Source organism: Diabrotica virgifera, chromosome 1 (assembly GCF_917563875.1).
Source record: "Diabrotica virgifera virgifera chromosome 1, PGI_DIABVI_V3a".
NCBI classification, from domain to species: domain Eukaryota; kingdom Metazoa; phylum Arthropoda; class Insecta; order Coleoptera; family Chrysomelidae; genus Diabrotica; species Diabrotica virgifera.
This window is the reverse complement of record NC_065443.1, coordinates 288,661,500-288,681,162: the sequence shown is the minus strand read 5'-3', so window position 1 is coordinate 288,681,162 and position 19,663 is coordinate 288,661,500. Positions and strand designations below refer to the sequence as shown.

The following is a 19,663-nucleotide window of genomic DNA, read 5'->3' as shown; positions in this document are numbered from 1 at the left end:
TGCCACAAAGAAAGTCTTAATTTTTCACTAAATCTACCTATACCCTCACTCCTGCCCTCTATTCTGGTACAGCCGTATGGTCAAACAAAAGATGGTTGCATATCTTATTTACGATATTTTTCATAACCTATAATTAGAGGCCGTTCGGGTATGGGGGATTTCAGCAATGAAGGCCGAACTTAATTCTAGGTTCACTGGAGGATATTCTCAGAATGTGATAGGAAAGACAGAAGGGGTTTATTATTATAGCTAACAAGATTGATTTAGATATCGAGGTGGAGGCGGTTGATATGGATGATATGGCTCTTCTTGCTGACGGTAAAGCTATTTGCATAAGAATGTATGTTATATTTATATTACATTCCTTAGTTTCTTAGACTGATTTATTAAAATTACTTTTACTTCCTAAATTGGAAAAAAGGCAATTTTTATATGTATATTTTTGAAGAAAAAATTATTGTATTTACGGTTATAATTTTTTTATATAGTAGGGGAGGAAAGTGTGCTAAATGTGCAGTCACTCGGGCTCTTTAGCGACCTATTGGGATGTGAAGAGTAGATCCTAAAACCAAAAAAAGTTAAATAAAGTTTTCCATTTTAGTGGGGACTTTCCATTTTTTAATTTAATTTTGCATTTCCAACAATCGTTTTCTTCGATTATAGCGCCATCTATCCATAATTTAAAAAAATGTCTCGAATAAAAGTTGCTTATTTTTACATAAGGAATCCAAATCTTCAATAAAAAATGGGGCTCCCATTTAAGATTTTAAAGTAACCCCCCAACCCACCTCCGTGGGGGGTCGTGTTTAGTGCCATTCAATAGATTTTTCAAAAATATTGAATAAGTGGATTTTTCAGTTTTTCGATCTGATGTTCATTTCGCGAAATATGGCGGGATTCGTATTTAAAATGTTAAATTTACCCCCACCCCTCACCGGGGATAGGGATGTTTGGTATCATTCGATAGACTTTTGAAAAATAATGAGCACGTATTTTTAGTTTTTAGATCTGTCGTTCATTTCGCGTAATATTCGCTTTTTTGGTCAATATAGGTATTGGACGTGTAAGGAATACATTTAAACAATAATATCATTGAAAAAATATTGCAGCAATAATATTGCATCAATATTATTGTCCGTGTAAAGATAGCTTTAAGGAATGATTTTGCGCAAAAAAAAACAAAAATCGATTTTTTTAAAGTCCCTTTAAAGCAATGTGAAAACTGTGTGTCTTGGATATCTTGTGAGACAAAATTAACTAATTTTATTTTGATTATTTATTTTCATGACCAGGTAATTGCAAATTGCAAAAACAATTGTTAAATTAATTAAAAAGTTCGCACTTGATCATTTTTCTCTGGATTTATTCAAACATGGTAAACAAAGATTGATACAATGTTGCATTACACAATTACACTATATTTCTGTATTTCTAATTATTATAATGTGTGTTCAAGTAATTCACACCTTAAAGAAAGCATTTGCCGTTTTACTTAAATTAGTGTCTAACTTGATGCACGAACATTTCCTGAAGTACATAGTTATACAATGTTTGTATCATGACTTAGCAAATAGTTGAATGTGGTATTATTAATACGGGAAAACCGACCTAGACATGTAAAAATTAATGGTTATTGGCTTATCGCATAAATATGTTATTGCTAGTTTTCAGATAAATTGTTAATAGGTAGTAGGTATCTGCTCTCTAGTTCTATCCTTTCTTGTGGAGCATTGGGTGCTTATGCGTTTTTTGGCCAAAAGTGTGCTCACTACGGAGACCATCGCATCGTATCCTAGCCTAGAGCTTAGTATCCTACTCTTCATTTTGGTGAACGCTCGCATTTAAAATAATGCATCTGGCAATCGATAATATGGCAAGAGGAATACCAGGAATACCAGGGAGCGATGGTCGGCGCCTCGTCATGAGCACAACTTGATTGCTGACTGGCCGGAACAGCGCAAATCGGTAGTAAAATGGTGTAAAAATGGTTCTATACGCTGTGAGCTCGTACGTAGAGGGGATATTTACAAATTCGCGAGCGCCAGTAGTGACAAGTCTGTAAACCTTTACTGGAAATTTGACATAAATGTCAAAGTGATTAATTTAAAATTAAAATTAAAAACATTAATTATAAAAAATATTAGTTGGTCAAAGCTGTGGTATATATTTTTACCTTAAATATACTTACGTTTTAAATACTGAATTTAAGTTTTTTTAATGTTCTATTAATCTATTCATCTTAGCGCCATCTACACGATAATTGTAAAAGTATCCGAAGTAAGAAATTCATATTTTGTCAATAGAACGTCAAAATGATTAGCAAAATCTTAAAAAAATCGATTACAATTTAATCACTTTTTTGCGTTGTAAATATTAAGCGATAACAATTAAATAATGAATTTAAAAATTACCGGTGAAAGTTGAATTAGTAGTCCGCTAGGAGCGACACCAGCGAAGCTCACAGCGTATAATGGTGTAAAAATGACGTATACCTATTTTGTGACCAGATAAACATTTTTCAAATTTTCTAGCTGTTTGTCCTGTATAATCTTTTAAATACCTACCAACAAGAAAATTGATATCCTATGTTAATAACAAACGAAGACGTAACAGTGTTTACATTAAAAACAAGTTACAAATGTTTTTTGCTGAAATGTATGAAAGTTATAATTATGAGGTATGGAAATAAAGAGGTTTTGTTTTTTGATTGTTTACTTTGGCCAGGTAAAAATAATCTTCATTGTTCTTTGTTTGTTATCTTAACTGTTAACATTCATTGCGCTAGTTGTCGCAAATTACTTCTAAGTATTCTAAGTATATGTTTTGAACTATTCTTGCTTTGATTGACGCGTTAAAAAAAGTTCAGGTAGAAACTTATATCAAAATTCAAAGTGTTAAAACGTCTATTACAATTAGAGCAGATATTCTTAAAATCTCTGATTATATACAGAAACCAGAAAATAATTTGTTACAACATTAGCATATACCTAGGTATAAAGTGTAGAATATTATGTATATAATTTATGTATTTCTACGTTTATGTGTGTACTACATACTACATACTGTTTACTATCTACTTATTTCATGAAATTTGTCCTAATTTATACTACGTATTTTATATTATTTCGGACGAATTATATTACAATGTGTTAAGAATAGGCAGACGAATTTCATTGTCATAAAATGAAGAGTTATTTATCTGATCCGAAGGTTTAACTCAACCGGACGAATTTCATTGCAAGCCGGACCAATTTCATTGCGCCCATAATCGCCGAAAATGAAAAGTATACCTAATTTAAGTTCGCGAAAGTTGGCCAAAAAATGTGGGGCTGGAAAAATTACCGATATCATAAAAAATAAAGGTGAGTTAAAAAAGAATATTGAGGAAGGTGTTAACTTGAAGCAAAAACGAAAGTTTCCGAAGTAAGGATTGGCATTGGATCAAGTTGTCATCAATTGGTTTTTCAAAGCCAGAAATAAAACAATTCCAATATCTGGGCCGCTATTTAAAGAAAAAGGACTCCAGGCAGCAACCAGCTTAAATATGGAAAATTTTTCAGCAACAAATGGATGGTTGGAAAGTCTCTGCAAGCGTCATAATATAATGTTTAAATCAATTTGTGGGGAGTCTGAAGAGGTTAATTTGGACGACATAGAGGACTGGAACTGGAAAACCAAAAGTTATCTTTGATATTAAGGAATTATTCTCCACGAGATATACTTATAAAATACTGAGGAAACTGCTAGAGAAAACAGGGATTTACTACCGAGCGATGCCTAAAAGACATTTGCATTAAAAAATGAAAAATTTGCTGGGAAGAAGGTAACAAAAAAAAATCGTTTAAATATTTTGCTATGTGGAAATATGAAAGGTTCGAAAGAAACTCCACTAGAATTGAAAAAAGTTAAAACTCCCGTCGTTTAATTAATAAAATGAACAAAATTCTAAAGATGTATTTGCCGATTGCAAAATCTGACAATAGCGGCCACCTTTATAATATAACAGCCAATAGTTCTTTTATTTTTGGTGGCTGTTATTGGCAGGTTGATTGTAGTTAAAAATGTAATTTTGTTTACAATCAATTGTGGTTTAGTCCCATAAAAACATAATATTTAACTTATAGTCCTTGGGCCCACATATAAAATTATTATTTATGACCACACCGTCGAAACTATTTGTACTTGTTATTTGGGTGGAGTCGGACAAATTTGGAGCTTGGGGCATTATGGTAGTGGGACGTTTGTCTGTCAAGCTGTCACGAAGTTGTCAATTTTACCACAGTCAATTACCACATGGCTAATTTTAACAGAATCTACCATAAAACATTTTTACAATAATGTCGGACAATTTTCACGGGGCTTATGCGCAGTCGGATGCTCCGAAGATGTCAATTTCCTGAAATATTTTTATTTACAACCATTTTTCCGACAAAAATAGGAGGTTATAAGTAATTACATTCTAAATCAAAAAATCTAAGAGTCCGACAAAAATATTGGGGCAAATCGACAGTCGGACAAAAAATGTAATTTTTATTCGTAAACTAAACTTTTAAACTATGCTGGGTTCGTGCATCTTTTATCTTCACAACCATTTTTCTGACAAAAGTAGTAGGTTACAAGTAATTATATTCTTAAACAAAGAATGTAATTGATAACAAAAATGTTGGGGAAACGAACAATCAAACTTAATTCTTTTAGGATATCGACGCCCTAAGAGGAGGCATTGTCAAAAAAATTTTAAAACAGTTTTTCTCGGTGACTTTTGAATCGATTTAGCTGAAAATTGGTACACACACTAAGTACAACATTTAAAAGGGCGTGACGTAGAGTTGTACCCAAAATTTTTCAAAAAAATTTCCGACAAGAGGGAAAATTTTGGAAAAATTTTGATTTGAAAATTTGTATACATACTCCTTAAACAATGACAAACATCGTTATGTAGTTTCTTTTCTCGAATTTTCAAAAAAAAATTCCGACAAAAGGGAAAATTTCGGAAATTTTTTTGAAAATTTTAGACCTGTTATTTTTGTCCGAGAAGTGATCCAATATGCATTGCACATGTAAAAAAACAGTACAAAATAAAAATGACATCTGTGATACCTACTAAATAAAAAAATTTCAGGAAATTGACATCTTCGGCGCATCGGACTGCGCATATGCCCCGTGAAAATTGTCCGACAAGGTTACCACATTATTGTAAAAATGTTTTATGGCAGATTCTGTTAAAATTAACCATGTGGTAATAAATTTATTATTTTCATAAATTTGACATATTTAGCGTGTCCGACGCGTCATATGGCCCAATATTTTTGTCCGACAAAATTGTTTTCGCTGTTTATATGATCAAAACCATTGATTAAAATAAAATGACCAATGTGGTTATAAATTTTTTTCTTGCATAAAATTGACAACTTCGTGACAGCTTGACCGACAAACGCCCCACTACCATAATGCGCCAAGCTGCAAATTTGTCCGACTCCACCCAAATAACAAGTACAAAAAGTTTCGACGGTGTGATCATAAATAATAATTTTATATGTGGGCCCAAGGACTATTAGACACACCACAAGAAAACAGTTTCAGAATCTTTTTATCAGATGTTTTCCTGCAATGAATGCATTGTTTTATTATTCTGTGAATTACAAATTCCTAGTCTTCACGATATAGGTACTTAGACATTTATAAACACTTTATCAAGTAACTACCTTGTATATAACAAATAATTCGCAATTAACACTTTCGTTGAGGATTTTTTATCGACACATACATCGATCATAATGTTGTTATTGAACTGGCAAATAGAGAATGATGTAAAATGTAAAACATCTATAAATTTGTTTACATCTCTTATGCAACAGCAATTAGTGTATACTATAATTTTTATTGCACATTTCGTGTATTAATAGATTTATAACTTCATTAAGGAGATTTAATTTGTAAAGAAACCATAATAGACTTAGTCATTGTTGTTGTTATTGCATTGCAACCTTCAAAAGCAAGAAATCACTGTATGTCATTTGTCAAAGTGAGCAGTGGGTAGAATATTAAAAATAAACAGAAAGCGGAGGTACAGAAGGCGATATTTGTATGACGATACGAAAAGCTCAACAAGCATTCAGCATGTTCAACTCTGTATGGAGGTCTGGCCAGTACACTACAAAGACAAAGATCCGAATGCTCGAGTCAAATGTCAGGTTTGTTCTACTGTGTGGATGTGACACCTGGAAAGTAACAAAAACCCTTACAGACACAAAGCAGGTCTTTGTTAACAAAAACCTACGAAGAATTGTTCATGTTTTCTTACCTAACGTCATCCGAAACGAAATTCTACTATAAATGACAAAACAAAAGAGGTTAGAAAATGAAATTGAGTCCAGAAAGTGTGGTTGAGTCGGTCACACACTTAAAACAAATAGGTATTACAAAAACTGCCCTAGAGTGTAATCCCCACGGCACAGGAAAATAAAAAGAAGTTGCCCAACACAAACTTGGAGAAGATCAATAATGAACGAGATAAGAGGTCAATGAAAGTCTTGGAATGGGGTAAAGACCTTAGCGCAAAATAAAACTAGAACTAGATATAGCGTTTACATATACTGAAGCTCTATGCTTCACTAAGGAGTTCAAGAACTTTAGTTATTGGATTGTTTTGGTAAATATAACCTTCAAGAGCAAAAAGTCATGATCGATGACGTAGTATGTCATTTGTCAAAGCAGTGGGTAAATATAAAAAATAACAGAACTTTTTAACTATAGAAATCTAGTGTCCAATCTTCGCATTTGAACTAATCCAATCTCAAAACTAATCTAAAACTAATTTTTTCAAACAACTAATTTGATCATATCACAAACTAAACAAACTAAAATAAACAAATAGCTTCTAACAGTAGTTTATAGCGTGTTCCTTTTATCTACATGTTCCTAAAATATTATTATTCGATATTATTAGCATGTAAAATATATTAATTATCTATATTTCTATACCATCACGTAATAAGAGAGTTTATTAACCTAACTGTCAAAACAGAAAGAATTGGTAGAATATGTCAGTTGTCGAAGCTTATGGTAAACAAAAGAACTAAATAAAGAAGGACAAAATAGCATCAAATAAGTACACCAGAAGAAAGAAAATATGAATAAATTCGGATATGCTTATGATTAAGAGAAAGAATTATTTACATTATATCAAATAAATAAATAAAAAAAAACAAAAACATGGTAGAAAAAAGATAAAAATAAAGCAAAAATACATTAAATAAGAAATGAAGTAAGAACATTAAGGGGTGCTATCTAAAAGTTGCGTCTAATCCACCAGTTCAATGAACATAATATTATAATTAAACAGCATCTAAGCAACACAAAATAAATAACCAATGAAAATAATGGGAAAATAGATAAATAAATAATATAGAGAGGTAAAATAATTGACAAGTTATGAAATAAAGACAGAAACGCACATAATTTAAAAATACACAGTAGGAATAAAATCTTGAAGAAAATGAGGGCTAAAATTTAAAAAATAGAACTTACATATTGAACAGGAAAATATAAATAATTTAATACAAACTTCCAAAAATTCCAAACGCCAAAAATTGTATTTGTATAAACAGTAAAGAAAAAAACATTGAAAAAATAAGATAAAAGAAAAAAATATTTAATCTTGCGTTAAAAATGTAGTTGATATAAATACCTATAATAGTAAGATAAACAATAAAAAAAAACGTAAAAAAACAAGAAACGGTATGAAATGACATATTATGTCAATTTAATTAGGCATTCCAAAGAAACGTCAAACATGGCCGGGTGTGGGCAAAATCTAACCTTACATCGACATTAATTTGTAAAGAAAATCCTGTTTGGTTGTTTTTTTTTATGTTAATTGTGTAGGGAAATCTGCGAAATTGTGATAACAAATTAAATATGAAGTGGTTTATCGCCTACAGAACTGAATTATCCCATATTAGTTACCAGTTTGTGTCAATAACTAGGTACTATGGGATAATTCAGTTCTGTAGGCGATAAACTAGTTTATATTTATTTGCTATCACAATTTCGGTGCACAATTAACAATAAAAAACAAAATCAAACAGGATATTCTTTACAAAAACTGATGTAAACCCTTTATTATTAAATTTTTGCCCACTGCCGGCCATATTATATCACGTGATTTGGAATGGTCAATTGGTGCAAAAATCCAACTGTCAAAACAGAAACAATTGGTAGCATAGGTATGTCAATGTCAGTTGTCAAAGTTAAGAGTACCTAAACAAAACTTCAAAGAAGCATAAAAATAGCATCAAATAAATCCACACAAAAAAAAAGAATTATTTACATTGTGTTAAATAATCAAATAAATAAATAAAACAATAACAAGAAGATGGCAGACAAAGGAAAGAATAGCAAAAAAATATATTAAACAAGTAAGTAGTACTTAATATCTAACATTTGTTATTTAGAAATGTTATTGTTATCTAGAATTTATGTCTAGACAACAAAAATGATAGTATTGAAACACAGTAAAAATAAATGACAAATACAAAGAGAATTCCATTAGTTCAATGAACATATTTATAATTAACAACCAATATCTACAACACTACAACAGAATTATTATCAAAGAAAATAAATAAATAAATCATGTAAAGAGGCAAAATTCATGCCGTAAAGTCATAAAGTGAAGACGGAAACACAAAAATACATTGTAGAAATGAAATTCCGAAGAAAATTAGGAGTAAAATGTAAAAAAAGAAGTTACAAATTGAACAGAAAAATATAAATAATAGATATGATACAAATTTGTAAATTTTTTATTTTACAAAATAATGTCAATTGCATTGGTAAAAACAGTAATGACAAAATGTAATGTAACTTTTGAAGCAAAACCTCTGCTAGTTCATTATTTAATATCTTGCGTTAAAGGTAGACTAGATATAAATTGCTGTAGTAAAATCAACAATAAAAAAATCGTAAAATAACATAAAGAATGAGCGGAAACGGTACAAAACGGCATATAAAGCAAAATTAGGCAACATAATATTAAGAAAGAGCAATTTTTGAAACAAAAATTGCAATTAAGAATTTTGATCAATGATTATTCCAAAAAATTATATTGAATAATATATACTCGTATATGGGATCAAACCACATTCTTCCAAGTTTCCTGTATAATTTTTTTTGTAATTTGGGACCTGTATATTGGCTTGCAGAACAAAGATCTCTAAATTAGTTTGTTGCAGCCATTTTTAAGGACGAAGAACTATTCCTAAAAATATGAATTTTTAAATAGTTTTTAAATCTTTTTTAAGGATTTCTAATTTAGCACCAGGAATGAATTTTCAAGCTTTAACCATGATTTTCACTTGAAGATCTTAATGTTTATTATTCAAATTATTAATTATTTAAATTAAGTTAACATTAAATGAATAAATAAATAAATAAAAGCGATATATAATAAATTAAAACCTGAACGAGACGATGGATAAAAATCTTACCTGGGTCATTAACCGATCAGCACCCGTTCCCTCCTCATCCTTGAAGATAATGTCGTCGTTGTAGTTGGGCACTAAATCGTTAAACCTCGTATCGTTCCTATCAATCCTTCCCTCGGGAACCCCACTGGCCGTTAGCGTACTCTCCGGCACATTCGGAACGTGTTGCTTGAAGACCAAAGGGGTAAGTTTCCTGGAGCCCCGCCGGCGTCCCACTCCGCGTCCAGGCCCGCACGCTTCCACCACCGCGAAAACTCCCAAGAGGAACACCACGCACCACCTCATCGTTCCAGAGTACTATCCGTTTCCGCACCACTATCAGCTAATCATCGGCCGAGACGCGACAAGTGCCAAAAAGTACTGAGTGCAGTACTTGTGCATCTTTCCCAGATTATCCTTGCATTGGATTTGCACCTTCGGTGACTACAGTACCGATTCGACTTGAAGTTACGTCAGCCCCACTCTGAGCGCGTCCTGGCCATCTTCTGGTACCTCCGCCGCGATTGGTGAGAGGGAGTGGCTCGAAGAAGAATGCCTCAGGTCGCAAATCATGCCGGGATGGTAGATGGTACCGCTGAGAGGACTACAGGTGGTACGCTGCTCTTTTTCGTTCTTTCTTCTCTGACGATGACTTTCGGGTATCTTCACTCTCTGTTGAAAGAATAAAATGAGCATTATAAATGGGGTCAGTGGAACTTTCTGAAGAGCACTTTTCTATTCAACATCCTCAGAAGGCACAACAATTCCAAAACATAAATTACTGTTAGCAAAAACAGAGTATAATTCAACAACCACATTTCTTTACAATCATAAAATATTTTATTGAGTTTTTCATGATTTTCTAGACGATTCAAATATATTATTATTTTTACGACAATATTAAAGATTTGCAATATAAAAAATATCTTTTAATTCGTTTTTAAAAAATATAAATATACATACAATGTACATACTTACTTTTTTTTGAGAATAAGCCACAATTTTACTCTAAAATTTTCACTTCGGAAATCGAAACGTTAAATAAACTTAATTTTAATGTAAAATTGTGGAGTATTCCCAACAAAAATGGTAAGTAGGTATATTGCATACACAAACACATACAAAAATTGTTATATTTTCGTCCTGTAGAAACTGTTAGTTTTTATTTGAAAATCATCCGATAAAAAGCTGATTTTTGTTTCTTTTTTAATTTCAATCTATACATTATGTATGTGTGTGTGTGTGTGTGTGTGTGTGTGTGTGTGTGCGTGGTTGAAAAAAATGACTGCGGATTACTGGATCCATTCGCCTAACCAATTTTTATATTTTGAGCTCATAAATTGCTGCACTTTATGATAATCTATACATTATAATCAACTATTTTCAATGGGAAGTAAGCCACAATTTTACCAAAAAAAAAGGATTTTATTAACGTATCGACGCCCAAGTCGGGTGTCGTTGTCAAAATACAAATTAATACTAAATTAAACAAAACTGTTATTGCTTAGTAAGAAATTCTTCTAATAATTTATTTAATCTGACTCATTTATATCGGCATTCAGACATGTATTATACATTTTAAAGTAGAAGACTTTAAAATGATATTGCCAATATTGATGAGTTGTGTTCCTGGTACGACTTTACTGAAAGATAGTTAATTTGATTACATGAAATCAACCCAACTCAAGAATATCCGCCACAAAAAATCATTGATATTCTTGATATTTAAAAATATTCTTGAGTTAGGTTGATTTCATGTAATCAAATGAACCAACTTTTAGTAAAGTCGTCCCAGGAACGCAACTCATCAATATTGGCAATATCATTTTAAAGTCTTCTAACCTTAAAATGTATAAGTATAATACATGTCTGAATTGCCGACATAAATGAGTCAGATTAAATCAATTATTAGAAGCAGGGGCGTAACAGAGGCCCCGCAGCATGAAGCTTGCGGGGGGCCCCAATATATCAGGAACCCCATCTTGTCTAAGATATGTAAAAATATGTCATTGATAAATTTTTTAAGCATGCATACGCAACGTTTTTCAGCAGTGCCTGGAAATCTTCAAAAACTTCCCTCGATTCGATTTAGCAAACAATGCAGAAAAACGTCCAACCAAAATCGGTTACTCTAAAAACGTTATCGGTGACTAGGTGGTCCTCCAGATTACAAACTGTGCTTGGTGTAAAGCAGAACTACATGACATTTTAAAAACATTGTCTAAAATAATATTAATTACCACAGATCGTGAGTAGAGAATGACAACTAATAATTATGGAACAGTTTGAATTTGTATTCCCATCAATTTTACAAAATAAAGTACCTCCTACTTTTACGTTACAACTGTAAAGAATTTTTCTCAAATCTTTAGACAAAAATATACGTCATTTTTTCAAGAATCCAAAGATTTTGCTACTAATTGTGGCTTTCCCTGTACTTTTAAAATCAAAAGGTTTGGTAGAGTTAAGAAGCATTTTTATGAATTATTTTCATGTTTTTCGGAAATGTCGATGTAGTCACTGAACAAATTCAAGCTGGATTTAAAAGTATGTACAAAGTGAACAACGATTTTAAAGCCTTACTAGTCTTACATCGTAGAAGTGGATATCTTTTCAAATCGGATCCAGAAGTTTTTGCAGGGTCAGTTAATTAGCTGCTGCGTAAGCGTCAGATTTAAGTAATCAGTTTTTGGAGCAACTGCAATTTGTTAGAAAATCATTGAGGACACATTTGGAATCGGCAAATCTATTACCTATTTATGATGGAGCCAAAATTATTCTTATAGATTTTCATTGCACTAGTGCTTGCATCTTGCATACCAGAAGTGTGTCATTCGTACATTTTGTTTTCAACTTTACCCGTCACGACCACTAGTTCAGAGAGATATTTTTCGGAGCTTAAATTAATAAAACCATATCTTCGTAGTACAATGTCAGAAGTTTTCTAGCGCTATAAGTATTGAAAACGAAGTTGCCGATCAGATAGATATTAATAAAATAATTGTAGATATATTCGCTGATAGTGCACGAAGAAAGTTGTTCATTTCATATGTAATATTGTAATAATTTAAAGAGTGTGGGCGCAAAATTTCGGACTAATGATTTTTAAATGCATTCATTTTTTTCGAATCCTGAGAAAACTAATAACTATTTTTGAAAACTTTATATACGCAGAATGAAAGATTACATTATTACTAGGGCTGAAAGGCCCTTAGAATAAACAAAAAGTTTCTTTTGAATGGGATATTTGAAATTAAAAATCATACTAAATTTTCTCTTTTTTCACCTCTGTAACTTACTGAATTAAACATAGAAATTTTCGGGGACTTTCGGCTCTCGGTAATAATGTAATCTTTCATTCTGCGTTTTAACTTTTCAAAAATACTTACTAATTTTCTCAGGATTCGAAAAAAAATGAGTGCATTTAAAAAACATTGGCACGAAATTTTGCGAATACGCTCTTAATTTTTGTTCTATTTTATTCTATACCAATAAAGTTGTTGTAAATGATAGTTCTATACCAATAAAGTTGTTAGTTGTTATAAACAGTACACAAATACACTATATTATGTATACGTTTTTGTTACACATACACAAGTCGCATTTAGTAATTTTTTAAAGGGCGCCCCATTTTCATTTCTGCGGGGGGGCCCCGACGGTGTTTGTTACGCCACTGATTAGAAGAGTTGTTTACTAAGCAACAACTTGGGCGTCGAAACGTTAATAAAATCATTTTTTTTTGGTAAAATTGTGGCTTAAGTATTTCCCATTGAAAATATTTGATTATAAAAATGCCACAAAGAAATAGCTTCAGAACAACATTAATATACATTGTTTTCTATATTAGCCAGGTTTCTTTTTTTTTCGTTTTTTTTTCACATATTTTCTCCATCGTATGCAGTGGCGTACCTACTGATAGATCAGAGGGCCCTGGTTCCAATTGGGATGCGGGCCCGTCTGTCCAATAAAACCACACATTGTATATCAAAAGTTTTTAATAAAAGTTGAATATAAACCATCATATATCATAAAATGTATCATACGTTTTTTACAAAAACTCAAGCTAATTTATAGTTCATTTTACTCACGGTCTTTGCTCTAAATTTTAAAGAACCGTTTGGATTGACATGCAATTTGGCATAAACATAGCTAACATACTAACATGTCAAAGAAAAAAAGTGATATTGTACCGATGTGTGATTTTGTCCGGAGGGTGAGTTTCACCGCTTCTCGGGGGTGAAAAACACACGTTCATGATAAGTCCGAAATTGGATAAACTAACTAATTCTAAACAACTTTAGTTCAATAGATTGTTTTCACTAAGCCAATCCTTTTTGAGTTATTTGCGAGTGAATATGTCATTTTTCAACAAAAAAAACTACGTTTCTAGACGGTTTTTCGGAAATAACTCAAAAAGTCCTCTGTAGACTCGGTAGGAGCAGAGTCGTAGGTAACGAAAAGTAGGTTCTTATTCGTCAAATTCCAAATCGAATATATTAACTCATCACACCTTTTTTAAAGTGTTTTTTTCACTTTTTTATAAATTATATTTTTGCTAATAGTATTTGTTAAATAAAATACTTGCGATGAAGCGCCTGATAATGTGGTTTTTTGTAGAAAAATAAACATTTTCACTCGCAAATAACTCGAAAAGTATTTAGTGAAAAAACAGTACCTATAGAAAAAAAGTAGCTTAGAATGAGTTATGTAGTTCATTCAATTCAGGACTTATTTTGAACGTATATTTTTTCACCTCGAGAGGGAGCAAAAGTCATCCATCCCCTGGACAAAAGCACACGTCGGCACAATATCACTTTTTTTTCTTTGACATATTAGCTATGTGTATGCCAAATTTCATGTCTATCCAAGCAGTTCTTTAAATCTTTGTCGTTTGAATGTTTTGCAATATTTTACCGTGAGTGAATAGACTATTAAAGCAGTAAATTAATATTAATCCTATCGTTTTTCATACTGGCATGACTGATCACTTTACATCAGCTGTTTTTATAAATAATAAAACTCAAAAATTTTTCTACATCTAAATCTCCAGTCATAATAGATTAAAAACCAATTTCGGAAAACTACTACAGCTTTAAAAATGAACATCGGAATCATATCAACAAAATAGATTCTCAAATTGGATATGATACATTTATTAATAAGTTAAATAATTAAATACAAATCTCTAGGGAGATAAAACCTCAATTAAAAAAATATCAAAAAAAAACCTTGGATCGGTGAGGTTTTTTTTATGGCATAGACTTGGGTGTCATTTAGCCAGTCACAACTTTTTTTGTTTTCTGTTCATACATAAGGAAGGCAATGGGCAATGAGGTCCTTAGAGTTCCATAGCAAACTCTTCTACAGCATTCTACTCAGTTCAAAAGCTGGCCGCTATGGACTGTCCAAGTTGCTCACCACATTTTCCATTATGTATCTTCTTCTTCTTCTTTTTTCATATGTACATAATATACCAAATTATCAGGATTAATAAGTTTAGAGGTTAATTTTAGTTTCACAGATAAATTTCATTAAACAATCATATATGTTCTTGCTGTTCAGAGACAATAGATAGGATACATTGAAAGGTGGAAAAACATTACATTTTATTAAATCTTGGATTAAATTATATGTGCATGGAATATATTTTGCGCACTCAAAGAAAGTATGATTTAAGTCACCAACCGGTTGATATCAATCAAACGACAAGATGTTCTTAAAAATAAGTTAGTATCTAAATTTTATTCTTATTATTCTTACCACTATAATTGTCTTTATGCGAACAAAAGGAGCATCGAGCGTCTTGGGATTATTTTTATGGCCCACCGTATAAAACTTAAAAATAAATAGATATTTTTTGTTTTTATTTCTAAATACCTACACAAAAATTAAAATTTATTAAACAGTTACATTTCGTAGTGTGCCCTTGTGTAGTTCAAAATGTCCCAAACAAATTAGAAACAAACGAAGCAAAAAGCGCGTTAGAGCGGGCCCCTGTGTAGAGATGCATCAAGTCAAACTAGTTTGATTTTATTCAACAAACTTGACTTGACTTGAAAACCAAACTTTTTTTGTAAAAAAGTTTGACTTGACTTGATTTCAATATCTTTAGGTTTGACTTGAAATCAAACTTCTTCAAACAGTTTGAAGTTTGAATATCATATTGCGCAACGTGTTTATTTCCAATTCTAATTGAGAGCGTACCGACTTTTGTTTTGACTTATTTGGATAGGTCTGAATCTGCTACTCCGCAAATTAGTTTTAGTTCATATTATTAAGAAGTATATGCTTGGCTTGTTTATTACGTTCGTTTTGAAGTATGTGCTTTGTGAAATAATATCTGAACCTGAATATTTTTCGGCTCAGAATAAGTACCAGATCAAATTGAGTCTGATTTTGAATGTATTACCAGTGCAAAAATTAAGAGAAAAAAATCTGCATACTTGTATTATGTAAAAATAAAGAACAGCGTTATAAAATGACAAATAGTGAACTAATTCTTTAAGACGACATTGCAAAGTCGCAAAAAATTCATTAAACCTACTCTATCAAAAATATAATATTTTGTTGTTCCTTCATAAATAAGTATTACGGAACGCAATTATTGAAGCTCTTACAACCTCTTTATCCCACAATATTGTTGTGAAGAAAGGTCCAGCTATTTATTGCAAACACGTGTTACTGTGCTTGATCTGGTTAATACAGATTTTAAGATTTAAGAGAGAGAGAGAGAGAGAGAGAGAGAGAGAGAGAGAGAGAGAGAGAGAGAGAGAGAGAGAGAGAGAGAGAGAGAGAGAGGAGTTCTTTCATTTTTCCGATTGTATTTAGATGGGAAATAAGCCACAATTAAATTGAAAAAATAATTTTATTAACGTTTCGACGCCCAAATCGGGTGTCGTTTTCAAAATACAAAATACTACTATATTAATCAAAAATGTTGTTGCTTAGTAAAAAATTCTTCTAATAATTTATTTAATCTCACTCATTTATATCGGCAATTCAGACATATATTATACATTTTAAAGTAGAATACATACTTTAAAATGATATTGCCAATATTTATGAGTTGCGTACCTGGGATGACTTTACAGAAAGATAGTTCATTCAATTACATGAAATCAACCCCAACTCAAGAATATCCGCCATAAAAAAATCATAGCATGTGATCTGTCTTTAAAAAGACAACCAAATGCAACGGTGACCACCGGTGACCGGAAAACCAGGAAAAAACCTCGTGATACTATCCCTTAAGTCTTCTACTTTAAAATGTATAATATATGTCTGAATTGCCGTATTGCCGATATAAATGAGTCAGATTAATTAAATTATTAGAAGAATTTTTTACTAAGCAACAACATTTTTGTTTAATTTAGTAGTATTTTGTATTTTGACAACGACATCCGATTTGGGCGTCGAAACGTTAATAAAATTATTTTTTTCAATTTAATTGTGGCTTATTTCCCATTTAAATAGTTAATTATAAAAATGCCACAAGGAAATAGCTTCAGGACAAAATCAATGTAATGGAAATTTATAGATTTCTATTGCTAAGTTTTCCACCTCTGTAGTTGCATCTTTTTTCATCGCAAAACTTAATGTGTTTTCCATCTTTTACGTTATTTTGCCGGTTATTAGCGCATTCATAAATGTATATTAAAGGTTAACTAACCATTTTGAACTTAGTGGGTAGGTATTATACATATAACGCAAAATACAACTTTAGAACATCTAAACCACTAATATAGTCGGTTCGCTAAACTCAGACGCAAATGGCTAATGATTTTAGTACGTAACTTTTTTGTTTTTTGCCAATTTTGATAAAATTTGCAAAATTACTAAATATTTAGTAATTTTTAGTATTTTATCAAATTGGCAAAATTACTAGCTTAAATCACTAGCCAGTTGAGTCTGAGTTTAGCGAACGGACTATATTTAATGATTTATGTGGTATTTTTTAATACAAAAAATCGATAATAAAAAATGCCTACTCACCTCCTCACACCACAACAAATCGAAAAATCAAGCAACATACCATAAAGACTTCATGTGCTTATTTACCGCACTAAAACACTTCATATATCCTATATACCTACTAATTTCCTACACCTACCAGGGAATTTCCTGAACGTAAACTCCGAAAATATTTGTTTATTCATTAATATATGCATAATACTGTTTTGAAACTAAATTTGCTTTTCAATTCTCTTCAATTTGGTTAAATGTCCTTTTCATGTTACGCCGTCGAATAGGAAAAATCAGCACGTTCTTTTAGCGTGCCTATGTGTGCCTACGTTAAAGTGTTTGATGTTTAATCTGAGGAACTTAGAATAGAGAAATGCAGGAAAAAATTGTGTAAAAAGTTAGTAAAGCAGATAATTACCGGATGTCTCGACGATATACTCCGTCCCTTCGGGATCCCTATATACTTCGGGACGATATGTCCCGAAAAGATTGGTCATAAATTATACCACAGATTCTGGGGTCAAAAATAGGTTGATTTAACCTCACTTACCTATATACAATAGTGCACACAAAAAAAGTTACAGCCCTTTTAAGTTACAAAATGAAAATCGATTTTTTTTCATATATCGAAAACTCCTAGAGGTTTTTTATTGAAAATGGACATGAGGAATTTTTATCGCAGCAACATCTTAAAAAAAAATTATAGTGAAATTAGTGCACCCCATAAAAATTTTATGGGGGTTTTGTTCCCTTAAACCCCCCAAACTTTTATGTACGTTCCAATTAAATTATTATTGTGGCACCATTAATTAAACACAATATTTTTAAAACTTTTTGCCTCTTAGTACTTTTTTGATAAGCCAGTGTTTATCGAGATATTTTGAATATTTGTCGAATCCACCACATATTTGTATATGGTTAAGTATGATTATAGACACCTGTTAATAATCTGAAAATTTATTTATAACTTAAATTTTTTGGTATATTTTGAAAAGAAGCAACATCTCGATAAAAGTTGACTTATCAAAAAAGATTAAGGGCAAAAAAGTTTTAAAAACAATGTGTTTAACTAATGGTACCACAATAATAGTTTAATTGGAACGTACACAAACATTTGGGGGGTTTAAAGGAACAAAACCCCCATAATTTTTTTATGTAAATATAGTAAAAAAGAAGCCGCATCTCGATAAAAACTGGCTTATCGAAAAAATACTAAGAGGTAAAAAAGTTTTAAAAACGTTTTTTTGTTCTAATGGTACCACAATAATGAATTAATTGGAATGTACACAAAAGTTTGGGTGGGTTTAAGGGAACAAAATCCCCATAAATTATTTATGGGGTGGACAAATTTCACTATAATGTTGTTTTAAGGTGGTCCTGCCATAAGAATGATACATGTCCGTTTTCAATAAAAATCTCTGAGAGTTTTCGATATATTGAAAAAAATCGATTTTCATTTTGTAACTTCAAAGAGCTGTAACTTTTTTTATGAGCACATTTGTACTAAGGTAAGTTAGATTCAACCGAACTACTTTTGACCCCAGAATGTGTGGTATAATTTATGACCATTCTTTTCGGGACACCCTGTATACTAGGTTGTTTAATAAGTTCGATAAGAAAAACACAATTTTATGACTTAAAATACACTTTATTATTCAGTATAATCTTCCTGAATATCAATACACTTGTTCCAAGGAGATTTCAATTTATTAGTTCCATCCCTAGGGTCAGGGCCGGCGATAACGGGCCTGCAAGGGATGCATTGCAGGCGGGCGCCCCTTTTTGGGGGGCGACAAAATGACCATTTTTCTGTCGGTGCTATACAAAATACTAATTTAAAAGACACCGAAGAGCGCCTATGCTTCTTTTGCAGGCGGGCGCCTTATACCCTAGCGCCGGCACTGCCTAGGGTTGCAAAATACGCTTCCACGGCTGTTATATACTCATCATTTGATGAAAAACGCTTTCCACGCATAAATTTTTTTAGATATTGAAACAAATGGAAGTCGCTAGGAACCAAATATGATTAATACTGTGGATGCACGCACAATTCGAACTTTAATTCACGGATTTTAGCCATTGGTAAAATACTCATATATGGTCCAAGAGCTGTCAGACATTTTTGAGTAGGTATTTTAGGCAACCTGAAAATTTTTCAGGTGACTCTTCCATGATAGCCTAATACAAAAATGCCGGTCTGGCTGGAGGGTAGCGGTTATTTTCCTCAAAAATCC

General features: G+C 31.8%; 1 protein-coding gene across 1 annotated transcript in view; it reads right to left on the bottom strand.

Annotated features, from left to right (window-relative positions):
* The window catches only part of LOC114333335 (tiggy-winkle hedgehog protein), a 351,824-nt gene that overhangs the window by 265,940 nt on the left and 66,221 nt on the right, over positions 1-19,663 (bottom strand). The window contains exon 2 of the mRNA XM_028283194.2: positions 9,492-10,139. Within this exon, the coding sequence (XP_028138995.1) occupies positions 9,492-9,773 (282 nt within the window). The 5' untranslated portion in view covers positions 9,774-10,139. The remainder of the gene's footprint in view (positions 1-9,491; positions 10,140-19,663) is intronic.